This window comes from Phyllobates terribilis, unplaced genomic scaffold (assembly GCF_046119375.1).
Source record: "Phyllobates terribilis strain yellow unplaced genomic scaffold, ASM4611937v1 Scaffold_13__5_contigs__length_258822181, whole genome shotgun sequence".
Lineage (NCBI taxonomy): Eukaryota > Metazoa > Chordata > Amphibia > Anura > Dendrobatidae > Phyllobates > Phyllobates terribilis.
In genome coordinates, this window is record NW_027362773.1 from 94295883 (window position 1) to 94310294 (window position 14412).

At 42.5% G+C, this 14412-nt stretch overlaps 1 protein-coding gene across 5 annotated transcripts in view; it reads right to left on the minus strand.

Moving 5' to 3' along the window:
- ANO5 (anoctamin 5) overlaps nucleotides 1-14412 on the minus strand; it is a 70374-nt gene that overhangs the window by 19734 nt on the left and 36228 nt on the right. For all 5 annotated transcript variants that reach the window (XM_073658222.1, XM_073658219.1, XM_073658223.1 and 2 more), the window contains 9 exons: nucleotides 11995-12111; nucleotides 6925-6993; nucleotides 6092-6376; nucleotides 5429-5542; nucleotides 5069-5184; nucleotides 4525-4659; nucleotides 3601-3706; nucleotides 3459-3519; nucleotides 2172-2323 (listed from right to left, as the gene is read on the minus strand). In XM_073658222.1, coding sequence (XP_073514323.1) covers nucleotides 2172-2323; nucleotides 3459-3519; nucleotides 3601-3706; nucleotides 4525-4659; nucleotides 5069-5184; nucleotides 5429-5542; nucleotides 6092-6376; nucleotides 6925-6993; nucleotides 11995-12111 — 1155 coding nt within the window. The remainder of the gene's footprint in view (nucleotides 1-2171; nucleotides 2324-3458; nucleotides 3520-3600; nucleotides 3707-4524; nucleotides 4660-5068; nucleotides 5185-5428; nucleotides 5543-6091; nucleotides 6377-6924; nucleotides 6994-11994; nucleotides 12112-14412) is intronic.

The following is a 14412-nucleotide window of genomic DNA, read 5'->3' on the forward strand; positions in this document are numbered from 1 at the left end:
ATTTTACAGGTTGTTTATTTTCCTGCACATTCATCTTTGATGTGGTCTGTGGTCATAAACCAGCTGAGAAGATTTATATAAAAAATAAATAAATAAATAAAAAAGACAGCAGAGCGTTAAAAACTTTCATTGGACCCTCAGAACAAGCTTACTGATAGATTCTCAGTTACCTCATTCTGTAGCCAAGAAAAGACCGTGAAACACAAAAGCTACAGAAGAAAAACTTTGCAAAACTTTTAATGAAACCCAATTACAAAAATGATTTGTAGCCAAAAATACTTGCATTAAAGAAAAATAGAGACTCCAAAAGGTGGAGAACCCCTTTAAGAGAAAGCTGGGATACAACCAATATGCCTGCTGTTACCGTTCTCCCATGGGAATAAATCTTGTATGTCAGTTTTTGGGAGAGCATTGCAAAAATGAATAAGGCCACCTCTACAACTACTACGCAGGGTGCCACCTAACTAGCCAAAGCCCCAGAATGGCCAGATGAAATGTAGTGCACAGAAATCTATCCTGTATGTTACCACAACTAGGCAGATAGAGTGTAATGCAGCTTTCTTAGGAGTATGAATCTGTAACCCAGCTTTCCCAGACATAGCAATGAAGATCTGCCATTTGGAGGTCAAAGAAAGCCTTCATGGAGCCGTAATGGCAGCCATGTTGGCCATTTCCAAACTCTCTCAAAGATGGATAACTTAGCAATGCCTAAATCGAAAAAAAAGGAAAATAATTAATTTTAGTGCCCAAAAGAAATTGTTTGGAATTTGAGATACTCTTTAAAGGTGATTTAAAGGCGACCTGTCACTCGCCATAAATATGTAATCGTTTTACCTGGTGTAAATGCCGCTGTTCTCCTGAATCCAGCGATGTTTTTCTTTTGTTCCTGCGCCTCTCCGTTCCTGAGATATGGTCCCCCTTTCTCTGTATATAAATCTAGTCTTGTTAGCCAAGGGGGCGTGGTCTTCAACTCTGTGGGCCACATCCACTTGGCCAACAAGATTAGATTTATATAAAAGGAAGAGGAGGCCATATCTCAGTAATGGAGAGGCGCAGGAACGAAAAACAAACGACTATGAATTAGGGAGAACGGCGCCATTTCCGCCAGGTAAAACAATTACATGTTTATGGCGAGTGACGGGTTGTCTTTACAGGATGCGCGTCCTGTAACATCTGAACACAAGATGGCTGCCTCTGTAGTGTCAGGACAAAATGGTTAATACTGTTAAAATACTGTATGAGGCGACACTCTGCTCAAGATACAATTAATTAATGCTGCAAATAAGAAAAAAAAAAGTTAATTTAATGGATTGGCAACAACAACTTCACGGGGCCAGCAATATTGGTTCAATTAAAATGCCTCCCCAATAGGATTAACACTATGACTAGGCCTCATTTATCAAAACAGGCTTTGTTGCCCATATCAACCAATCACAGCTCAGCTTTCATTTCATAAATCGCTCTGGTAAAATGAAAGCTGCGCCGTGATTGGTTGCTATGGGTAACAGTCTTTTACTTATACACAGGATAAATAAACCACGATGAGTAAAACATGGCTGCTTCTTTCCAGAAACAACCGGTCAATAGCTTGTGTGTGGAACAGCAGCTCAGCTACACGGAAGCTGCGATACCACACACAACCTATAAATAGGTGTCTAATCCTAGACAACCCCTTTAAGTGCGGATTATAAACACAAACGACATCAGGAGAACGTTCAACTGTATTATGTGCTGCACAACAACACAAAAATGTCACCTTAAATACAAAATATATGGACTGATCCCTTTAATTTGACACTGAATAATCTAGAAATTCAGATAATCCAGGACAAAACTAGAACAAGAACAGATTACATAATGTCAGGATTTTATCTTTGTTATTGTAGGTTTCTATCCTGAAAAGTGTAGATACTTTCCTCTGACCATCCTATAGTCCAGAGTATTTGATACTCAGACATCCATTCACAAATTAAAAATTAAAGGGATTTTTACTTTAATATTAATAATTCCGATATATATAACAATATTAAAAAAAATTGTCGGTCAGCCTTTAAATTCTGGTGGCAGCCATTATGAGAGTGTGGGGGGGGGGGAGCAAAATCATTAATCAGGACCTATGATGACCGCGGCAGATAAATACTGCTTTGCCTAATTTAGGACCCCAAATGTACCTGAGTGACGGGATTTTTCTTTTTTTGGGTACATTTGGCCTCATATTCTGGTCTCAGCTGAAGTTGTTGTTGCTCTTCTTCAAAGTCCACCAAGTCCCACTCGTACTCGAGCCGCGCCTGCCTGCGCTTCCAGAACTCCAGGAATAAGGTCACTGCAAGGAGAGCGGGTCAGTCTCCTCTACAACAGCGGTGAACTCGCAGCATAAACCTCTCCGGGCAGAGAAAGCGCCTGATTCATATTGCATTTCTGCCCTTTTTCATCTGTCTTTTGGCTAGTCATTGCAGAGGAGGTTATGGTTTTTTAGATATTTTCAGCCAATTCATCAATTGTGCAAAAAATTTTATGCAAATGTCCTCCAGTATAGCCCTCCTACAATGATTCTATGTACGTGTGAAATGGAAATGTAATTTTTGCGACATTCTAATAGAACATGGGACTTTTTCTTTTTATTTTATGCCAAATTCACAAACTACATGTGCCATTATAGAAAAGAAAATTGGTGCAAAAGAAAAGCTAAACGGCGCAAGACAAACGAAAAAAAAAAAAAAATTAAAAATACTGAATCGGTCCATTGGGTTTCCGCTATCCCAAAAACGTAAAGATTTTGACAAAGGAAAAATGAATACAATTTATAATAATTTAATCTCCCAATGACCAGACACTACTGATTTCATACATATGGTGGGTAAACGGCCCTAAAGTTTTTATTTTAATTCGTTGGGCTACGGAAAATTTTTTTTTAAGCCAATTGTTTTTGTGACAGTTTCTTTTTGTTACCCCTTTTATTCCCAGTAAGCCCAGGTGCACATTTATCCTGTGCTCTATGCTGAGCACAGTGTCAGGGGTTCCCATCTAAATAGCCCAAAATTAGGATTCAGACAGAACCATCAACAGGGCCATTCACTATAATTGGCCAGTCACTTTTATTCTACATCTGGCCTATTTTCTTGCAATGTCCGTCTTTTTTTCTTTTCTTTTAAAAAGGCAGACACAATAGAATGGTAGCCTTAAAAATAATAAAAAAAAATCTTAATTAATTTCAGTTTTTTCCATACATTAACATATACAGTGTACCTATGGTGGCAATTTTGTTGATTTTTTTGGGGGGGTTTCAGATTTTTTCCCACTTTTGTATGAACATATTTTTTGGTACCCAAAAGGGTCATCAGAGGCCTCTAGAGGACATGCAATTTTTCATTCTCACGGCGAATCCATGAGAGCCCCAATTACATGATTTCTATCGTAAATGCATCTATTTTGTAGATGTGATGAGTTGGGCCACTTACCCCATATTCCCATGAAGATAGCGAAGAAGAGGGTCGCCACATTGTCAAACAAGTGTGAATACTGCAGAGAGGAGCAGAGGATCAGTATGGAAGTTAGGGATCACATGCAGAGTCTGTGTGCAGAGAGGAAGAGGAAACTTACCTGAGAGGGTTGACAAGTGGAGTTTAACCTCCAAAACTCACAGCGCTGGTCACACAGGGGGCACATGATAATCTGACCACCTATGTCCTTATCACATATTTCCTTACTGAAAAAAAAAGGAATAAATATAAAAAACAACAACAACAACAACGGAGACAGTAACATGAACGCAATCTATATACACACACATACACAAAAATACATATATATATAAAAAGTCTACATCCATTCATAAAGCCAATTCGAACCCAATCTGATACATACCTCTCCAGAACTATTTGGATCAGGCGGTACCGCTGCGGGGCTTGTTACAGTGCATCCACACTACTGCAATGTGCCCTACGCACCTTTGTCAGCTGGACACTATGGCCCAGATTCATTATTGCATTTGCGCCTGTTTTTGGCGTTTTAAGCCCGTTTTTGATTTGCACCAAACTTATGCCATTTTTTTTTGTAGCCCATTATACACGTTCGCTATTTTTTTTTTTCCAGTCCATATTCTTTTTTTACGTTGCAACTATTTTAAAGTTTATTTTCAACTTGTTTAACTGTGTCTTTTTTTTTCCTCTTAGTTCGCAATTGTGGAAATGGTTTTTGCTTTCCAGCTGCAAAATTTTTGTGCAAATGTAGTCGAGCCCCCCTTCCCCGCCACAGTGATGACAATTTAACGGAACATGCAAATTTGTATGCTAACAAGACGCAAAAAAGGTTAGAGACAAAAATAAAGAACATTTTTTTTAAAGTTTGTGCAGACAAAAAAAAATTTGCATATAAACAATAAGGCCCAAAATATACTGAGTTTTAGCAAATGTCTAATAAGGTGTATGGACGGTGGGAGGCAGAGCAGTACCAAGGGCTTAAATAAACTGCCTGCAGTTTTCAAGGTCGTACATCGGGCCGTCAGGACGGTTTATATAATCTTACCTACTGATGCTTTCATCCATTGTTATCCACCCGTATAGGAAGCAAAAAAATCCAACAATAGCAGCAAAAAATAACATTTCCGTATAGAAGCCGAGCCAAGCAAAGTAGATGCCAATCTTCTCCCCGTAGTATTTCCTGGAAAGAGAAATAAACCACAGAATTGTCAGTGGATGTGGACCTGTTAGGCAGGACATGCACTCAGTCCGTTATGTTAGTAATGATGCATTGGAGTATTTTTTTTTTCTCCTGACCACCCTTCCCCCATGGGGCGCCTGGAATCTGCCTCAAAAAGCACTTAAAAAAAAAAAAAACACGCCAAAGAGAATGAACAGAAAGAGGTCACTGACTGGCTCTTAATTAACTCGTTCTGCAGCCAGCAATAAATAGTTCACCACTGTTTTAAAGAAACCCAATTGTAAAACTTATTTTTAGGCCAAAATGCATGCATTTTAGAAAAATAAATTGCCCTAGAAGGCGTCTATATCTTAAGATCTCATGACTGATTTAGAGACCATTGTCGATCTGGACTTTCTCCCGCACGCACCTAATCAGATCAAGCGGCTGCTCCTTGTAAAACTTTCCAAATTTGGCCCACTGCTTATACAACGTGTATCGCTCGCTCTCGCACTTCTCGTCCTGGGACTTCTTCCAGTACTGGCACTGCGGAGGAGAAGGCACATTAACAATGTGATAATCCGACTGGAAAAGACGATCATTAATAGAAATATGTAAAGACGTCCTCTAATGACAAGAGATGAGAGCTTCAATCCCTCCCTGGGAAAGCTGGGTGACAACCAATATGGCGGCTGCTTTTTCGTCATTTTCATCATTTCAGCATGGGAGCTGTCATGGCTTCTATACAGAATATTTACTTACTCCTGGACTCACGTCGGTCATTACTTACATCATGGATGGGGAAGGCGGCTGAGTACGTCCCGTTAGTTAATAGCCTCTTAATGCCAAACTTTCTCTTCTCCTCCCCAACCCCATAGGGGCAGCGAGACAAAATGTAATAGACCTGGAATTGAAAAATAAATCATTAATGGGCAAAAAAACTTCAGTATAATAGGATAAGGTTTTAGGGGTTTTTCGTCCTGGTTGGGTGCAGATGTATGCGCACACTCAGAAGCTGAGCCTAATGTATACACAGTTGGCGCCAACTGTGTTAAACAGACCGCATCCGACTCAGCAGCATCGACCACCAATCGCTTCCATTTAACAACTTACATGCTGCTGTCAATTACTGACAGAGTCAAAAAAACGTAGTGTTTTTTTTAGAAATACGGATTTAAAAAAATAACGAGAAACAAAAAATATTGGCCTCTATTCCTAAAATTGGAACAAGAAAAATTTTTTTTTTTTTTTTTTTATTATGGATTCTGTTTTTTCTAATTATGTATTATTTTATTACTTTGTTTTATTTCTTACAGAAAATTTTGTCGCTTGGATTTTCTTTAAACCGTTTTGTGAATAAAATTTCATTGTACATCATACGGTATTTTTATCCCTTAAAAGGGGTTGTCCGGTCAGAAAAGTCTCCTACATCTGAACTGGTCAGGGCACTTACTATCCTGTTCCTGGTGGCCGGTGAGAAGAACGTGTTCTGGTCGTCGATGAGGAACAGCTCCTGCCTCTGCTTGCTGAACGGGGCGGTGAAGTAGTCCGGCTCCGGGTTCATGACTTCGTGCGGCAGTTTGAAGAGTCGCAGGAAGCAGTTTAGAGGGTTTTCCTTCGCCTCCGTCAGATCATTAAACTTTATGGGCACCTTGATATTCAGCACCTCCGCGTAGGTGGTGAGGACTTCCCAGGGAGCGTGGATCTTGACAAAGTAAATTTTTCCATTTTCAGATTCCTGCAGGGAGAAATATAAATAATCGACACTTAAATGATCAGATTAATTCACCGATACAGATTACTGCGAGCAGACGGGGAGCAGGATTCAGGGCTAAAGTCAACCACTAGGAATGTTCACATAGGAAAATAGGGTCATCTCTAATCTAAAGCTAGTCCTTATAGGCGCAGACACAGCTCCAGGCCCTCCACAGAGAAGGCAGAGATGGTTTATTACCATCTCGGCTTTCCTGATTGCTGTATACAGAGCTGGGAGCAGTAACCGTGCTTCCTCCTCCCTACATCGCAGCACCATAAAAGTGACCGGGGTACAGAGACTGCAACAACCAAGTCGCAAACAATTCGACGCAGTTGACTTTGTCGCGGTACCCTTGGGGGTGACAATGAAACCCCATTAACTTATATGGCACTGCGATGTAGCAACGTCAGAATGCAAACTTTGGTAGCCCAAGAGGTGTCACGGCCAAAATTGTGGTGTAGCCCAAGTCTAAGTCTCCCTATATGATCTTTACGAGAAGTGAGCAGGACTCCGCTGTGGCTTGCGCTCACCTTCTTGTCCTCGGTTTCTAGCTCCAGACCCGCTTTCTGTAAACTCAGTTCAAATTCTCGTCTTCTGTCCTGGGAAAAATAAAAAAATAAAAATCTTTAAGATTTTATCCGGTTCTATTAACGCTAAAAGATACCCCGACCTCCCCGGAGGCTCTCGATCATGTGATGGCTGCAACAAAGTAACTAATGAAAAGTTTCTCTAGAGGGAAAAAGTTGTGGACAACTTCTGACCATTGCAAGAAATTGTAATATGTGACAACTTCTTTATTCATGTGAAACATTATCCCCATTATTGCCAAGTCATAGGACTGTGATGCATTTTGGGTGGTGTTCCCTTGTTACAATGATCCCCACCAGGTGGCAGCAGAGCAGCAAAAACCAATGCCGAGCATCTCCCCCATATATTCGGCCACATTTGTCTTAGGAATATCAGACATTGGCTTTATTTGTCTGTAATATGGTTTTGGTTTATAGGGTAATCCATGACAGTGTGCGGGATCCACTATAGGATTTATAGTTGAGGGGTTGTTATTTTGATGGGATAAATAATGCTGTTTTTTTTTCCCCCCAGTAAATATGGCATCACGTTACTTACAATTTAAGATTTGCAACATCTATGTGACAATAAATGGACAAAAATGTTACAATATGCTGGAAAAGTCACTTCCGATTTTCACTCATTACTTGCAATGCGGCCATGTGATCCTTGTGTAATCTCGGAGGTCCGTGGTCACTGGGTGCAGCCCAGCAATAAGACGCGAGAAGTCATCGGACACCACCCCAAGGACGAGGGAAAGGGACTGCCAGCGCTGGTAGATACCAAACGCCGACTCTGGTGACTCCGCACGGCAGCGAAATAAACCACAGGAAGTTCCCGACCCAGAGACAAAACATAATACACAGATATCGCAGGGTCGGGAACTTCCTGTGGTTTATGTCACCGGTGTGCGGGGTGTATAGAGATCTCTGCTGCAGGAAACAGACACCAGTCACATAAAACCTGATGGGTGACGGCACAGTTGGGTTATGTGCACAAGGAGGGATTTGCTTTTTTTATTTTAAAGTAGATTTGCATTACAGAAAATTCCTGGTGGAATCCGCTCTAAACTAGGCAAAGTCCAATCAGAAAGAAAGAAAAAAAACAACACACATTTCTACTAGACAACTTATCGCTTTTGAATGTCGACTTTAAAAGTCTGCCTTATATGTAGTAATTAATGGTGACCGAAGGTTTATACACTTTGGCAACCAACTTTGTTTTTATTGTCCCATAGCATCTAACACATCAATTGAAGCAGCTTATCAAACAGCGATTACAAATCACTACCCGTTTTGTGTATACAGCTCCTATGCAGATCTAGGTGTCTCCTTATAAACACTGAGATTAGTTGGATGCTACTGTTAAGGATAAGGCTGGGACAACATGGTGACTGTGGCTACACCAAAGATCGCGGTATACCGCTGCTACAGCTCAGCATAATACAGGTGAATAGGGTCACATAAAAGTCCTTCGGGACAAGAAAGTCACTAAAATCAGAATGGGTCCGACTTGCATTTTGCAGATGGGGTACTCTAGGGGGAGCAATGTGACCCCATTCATCAGTATTAGAATTGGCACATGATAATCTTTATCAGAGTGACCTGTGTCACGGTCAAGGTTCACATGTAGCCCCAGCCTAAGGCTGCCATACACCTTCAGTAGCGCCAGATATCCATTCAACCCCCATATACAGTGCCTACAAGTAGTATTCAACCCCCTGCAGATTTAGCTGGTTTGATAAGATGCAAATAAGTTAGAGCCTTCAAACTACAAACGAGAGTAGGTTTTATGAACAGAAGCATAAATCTTACAAACCAAAAAGTTATGTTGCTCAGTTGAATTTTATTAAATTTTAAACATAAAAGTGTGGGTCAATTATTATACAACCCCTATGTTTAATATTTTGTGGAATAACCCTGGTTTGCAATTACAGCTAATAATCGTCTTTTATAAGACCTGATCAGGCCGGCACAGGTCTGTGGAGTTATCTTGGCCCACTCCTCCAAGCTATCTAGGTTCTTTGGGTGTCTCATGTGGACTTTATTCTTGAGCTCCTTCCACAAGTTTTCAATTGGGTTAAGGTCAGGAGACTGACTAGGCCACTCCAACACCTTGACTTTTTCCCTATTGAACCAGGCCTTGGTTTTCTTGGCTGTGTGCTTTGGGTCGTTGTCTTGTTGGAAGATGAAATTACGACCCATCTTAAGATCCTTGATGGAGGAGCGGAGGTTCTTGGCCAAAATCTCCAGGTAGGCCGTGCTATCCATCTTCCCATGGATGCGGACCAGATGGCCAGGCCCCTTGGCAGAGAAACAGCCCCACAGCATGATGCTGCCACCACCATGCTTGACTGTAGGGATGGTATTCTTGGGGTCGTATGCAGTGCCATCCAGTCTCCAAACGTCACGTGTGTGGTTGGCACCAAAGATCTCGATCTTGGTCTCATCAGACCATAGAACCTTGAACCAGTCTGTCTCAGAGTCCTCCAAGTGATTATGAGCAAACTGTAGACGAGCCTTGACATGACGCTTTGAAAGTAAAGGTACCTTACGGGCTCGTCTGGAACGGAGACCATTGCGGTGGAGTACGTTACTTATGGTATTGACTGAAACCAATGTCCCCACTGCCATGAGATCTTCCCGGAGCTCCTTCCTTGTTGTCCTTGGGTTAGCCTTGACTCTTCGGACAAGCCTGGCCTCGGCACGGGAGGACACTTTCAAAGGCTGTCCTGGCCGTGGAAGGCTAACAGTAGTTCCATAAGCCTTCCACTTACGGATGATGCTCCCAACAGTGGAGACAGGTAGGCCCAACTCCTTGGAAAGGGTTTTGTACCCCTCCACGATCTTGTCTCTGATGGCCTTGGAATGCTCCTTTGTCTTTCCCATGTTGACCATGTCTGAGTGCTGTTCACAAGTTTGGGGAGGGTCTTAAATAGTCAGAAAAGGCTGGCAAAAGAGATCTTTAATCCACACATGTGAAGCTCATTATTCTTGGTGCCTGAACTACTTCTTAATACTTTAGGGGGACCAAACAGAATTCTTGTGGTTTGAGGGGTTGAATAATAAATGACACTCTGAATTAACTTTTTACGTTTTAAAAAAATAAATAAAAAAAAAACAAAAACAAAATTTGCTGCAGTGCATTTCCCCCTTCCAGGCTGATCTACAGTACAAATGTCACAATGCCAAGTTAATTCCGCATGTGTCAACCAGCTAAATCTGCAGGGGGTTGAATACTACTTGTAGGCACTGTACATGGATGCTCGAGTGTGCACGGACTGGAGAATTGGACTGTCAGATACTTCTGATGGTGGTAGCTTATCTCCCATAGAACAAACAATCAGACATGTTGAATCCCAATATGTCCAATCCTTCAGAAAAGGACATAAGATACATTATTAGTTGTCCAGAAGTTAAAGGGATCAGCCAATATTCCACCAATGTGTATGGCCGCCTTCACACCACTCGCTCTGCCTCGCCTTGATAACCTACAGCAGCAATCATGGAATGCTGAGGATTGTAGTTTCACGAGAAAGTGAGCGCAATATTGGGAGCTAAAATCTGAACCAAAATCTGGGAGAATAAGAGTGATGATGTAAGTCACATAGAAGTGAACAGACCGCGAACCTCCTTTAGGGTCATCTGTTGCTACAATCAGCCGGGAGCCGCCCATCTCTGCCGTTATGCAGCGTGGCAGCCAGCCAAGAGCCAGCGACAAGGAACTGAGGACGATGGGAGGAAGGACTGAGATCAGAGACTATTACAGGTCAGTAATAACGGAGATTATAAGGCACGGTGTATAATAAGGCAATATTCCTTTAACCCGGCATCCAATAATCCTGAATTCTAATCCATAGTATCAGAGGTCACTTGGTATTATTCGACTGTCCTGGCTTCTAGATACAGTACTGACCAAAAGTTTGGACACACCTTCTCATTTAAAGATTTTTCTGTATTTTCATGACTATGAAAAATATACATTCACACTGAAGGCATCAAAACTATGAATTCACACATGTGGAATTATATACTTAACAAAAAAGTGTGAAACAACTGAAAATATGTCTTATATTCTAGGTTCTTCAAAGTAGCCACCTTTTGCTTTGATGACTGCTTTGCACACTCTTGGCATTCTCTTGTTGAGCTTCAAGAGGTAGTCACCGGAAATGGTCTTCCAACAATCTTGAAGGAGTTCCCAGAGATGCTTAGCACTTGTTGGCCCTTTTGCCTTCACTCTGCGGTCCAGCTCACCCCAAACCATCTCGATTGGGTTCAGGTCTGGTGACTGTGGAGGTCAGGTCATCTGGGGCAGCCCCCCATCACTCTCCTTCTTGGTCAGAAAGCCCTTACACAGCCTGGAGGTGTGTTTGGGGTCATTGTCACGCGGTTTGCGTTTAGTTGGACCATCATTTATTTTTCAACAGGACAATGACCCCAAACACACCTCCAGGCTGTGTAAGGGCTTTCTGACCAAGAAGGAGAGTGATGGGGTGCTACGCCAGATGACCTGACCTCCACAGTCACCAGACCTGAACCCAATGGAGATGGTTTGGGGTGAGCTGGACCGCAGAGTGAAGGCAAAAGGGCCAACAAGTGCTAAGCATCTCTGGGAACTCCTTCAAGATTGTTGGAAGACCATTTCCGGTGACTACCTCTTGAAGCTCAACAAGAGAATGCCAAGAGTGTGCAAAGCAGTCATCAAAGCAAAAGGTGGCTACTTTGAAGAACCTAGAATATAAGACATATTTTCAGTTGTTTCACACTTTTTTGTTGAGTATATAATTCCACATGTGTGAATTCATAGTTTTGATGCCTTCAGTGTGAATGTATATTTTTCATAGTCATGAAAATACAGAAAAATCTTTAAATGAGAAGGTGTGTCCAAAATTTTGGTCTGTACTGTATACCGGAAGCAGAGATCATATGCACGACAGACAGAGAAGTAGACAACAACTTAAATTGGTGAGATAGGTCACCAGTATCAGATTTGTGGGGTCCAACATTGGCTTTTTTTTTTTTTTTTTTACTTACAGCTTTCCGCCGGTCCAGATCTTTGGTTGTTTCATCAACATAAGAAAGAACAAAATCGATTCTCCGGACGCCATCGCGGAAGAAGACGGAATCTTTACTGTGGAGATGCTTATCTATCTGTGGGGATAAAAGGCAAAGTCACAAACTGGACGAAGCGAGCGGGGTGGGCGACGAGACCCCTGGACGCACAGCAAAGTGAAACCGCACTGCAAGGAAACCAGAGGTTATACTGTCCTATGGAGGAGCATGCAGCGATCCTGCACAAAACACACAGGCAATAAGTACAGATGGCGGAAAGGAAGATGGCGTGACTTGGCTTACAGCAGTCCTCTTCATACGGGTGACCAATGCCCCCGCCGCCGATGGGCAAGCGATGAGGTGTAGGGTGACTGGGAACCTACTGAGTGGATTCATTGGAGTTCATGGGAGCTTTAGAAATCCACTGGCAAGGAGCGCCCCCTAGTGGTGACAGCAGACATCCAGAATTTTGTAATTTTACAGCTGTACCATTCAATGGATTTGCCAAACTAGACTCTACAGCAGTGGCTAATGTGCTAAATACATCTACAGTAAAACAGGCCTACTTGCTGACTGTTTCCTGGCAGGAAAAATAAAATATATACATCTTTTACACTGTCAAATCGTACAGCCAAAAAAGGTGGAGTTTTCCTTTAGCGAGAATCTGTCACTTACCATAAATATGGATTTTTTTTCTCACTAGTGTAAATGTCGCCTTTCTCCTGAATCCGGTGCTATTTTTCTTTTGTTCCTGAGCCTCTCTGTTCCTGAGATATGGCCTCCTATTCCCTGTATATAATGCTAGTCTACATAGCCACATGGGCGTGGTCATCAAACCTTCGATGTGGGTGCCTCCTTGAGCCCACGCCCACTTGTCTAACAAGTCTAGATTTATATGCAGGGAAGAAGCGGCCATATCTCAGGGATGGAGAGATGCAGGAACAGAAGAAAAACAAAGCCGGATTCAGGAGAACAGCGGCATTTACAGCAGAATAAGAAAAAAATATATATTACATATTATTGGGAAGTGACAAATTCCCTTTAAGGATGATCTATTGCTCTTTTGATCTGCAGACTGCTATACAGGCATCACTACCAACACCCGATCCTCAGATATCGCAGAGCCGGGCAGAGCTCCAGCCACTACCTGTAAGGTAACACCTTGGACCTGCCAGCGACACCGGTAAATAATGAGCTGCCTGATAACTGCTGGGGCGCCGCGCCAGAGGATCGGGCCGTTACGTTACGTAAAGAGCAATAGGAGAAAAAAAAAAAGAACACTTAATATATAAGTCAACATATCCGCACACCCAACCCCAAAAAATGAAAGAGTTATCCTGCTAAGACCAGACTACCAGACTAAAGTTTCCAAGCACAGTAGCCAAAAGAAATGCAAAGTAAGTGTAAAAAGAAAAGCCGCTTGTTGGAAACTGTTCACCGAGGCTGAGACTAAATAGAAATTACAGCAACAAGTCAGACGTTCGGGGAAGCTCACAATGTAACTTCTGTGCAGATTTACTTGGGACTCCAATAGAACCTAAACTTTCTCCATTCGCTTTTACTGGACTGTTCCATGATGGAGTTAACCGAGTCACGTCCCGTGATGTAAGGAGTCACTGCACTTTTAGAAAACATGTCAGATGGCTTTTTGGTGGGTGTCAGGATGCAGAGACCCCCACCGATGGCTAAAAACAAAAGGTGCATATTAGTAATGAGCGAGCATGCTTGGCACTGCGGGAGAGACAGAGGGAGAGACAGAGGGAGAGACAGAGGGAGAGACAGAGGGAGAGACAGAGGGAGAGACAGAGGGAGAGACAGAGGGAGAGACAGAGGGAGAGACAGAGGGAGAGACAGAGGGAGAGACAGAGGGAGAGACAGAGGGAGAGACAGAGGGAGAGACAGAGGGAGATTTTTTTTTCCCTTCTGCCTCCCCAGCCCTCCTGTTAGAGTTTTCCGGAAAGATGCTCGCGTTTCCCATTGACTTTCATTACATTCGGTACTTGAGTCGAGCCTGTCTGAGCATACAACCTGCTGAATTCGAGTACTTGAGCACGTTAGTGTTCGATCATCACTAGTGCATATGCAAATCAATCACATCACTTGAGCGCTGCTCTTACGAGACTGAAGACAATGTCAGGCCTTCTAGTGAGCCGGTCTTCAGGACAGTAGTGCTCTGTGCTTAAAGAAGTTTTCCATTCCGAAGAAACTCTCTGTATACAGTACAGATGAACGGGCCATAGTGCAGGGAACAAGCACTTCATTTTCAGCTTTGATAGAGGTCAGACCCAGGGGTGAACATATCATTGGTGCAACCTGCGGCTGCTAAGAGGGCCACATCAAGCGCCAAATCTGGTGGCATTGTGCACTATGATGAGATATTGGTATATAAAGGGTCCATGT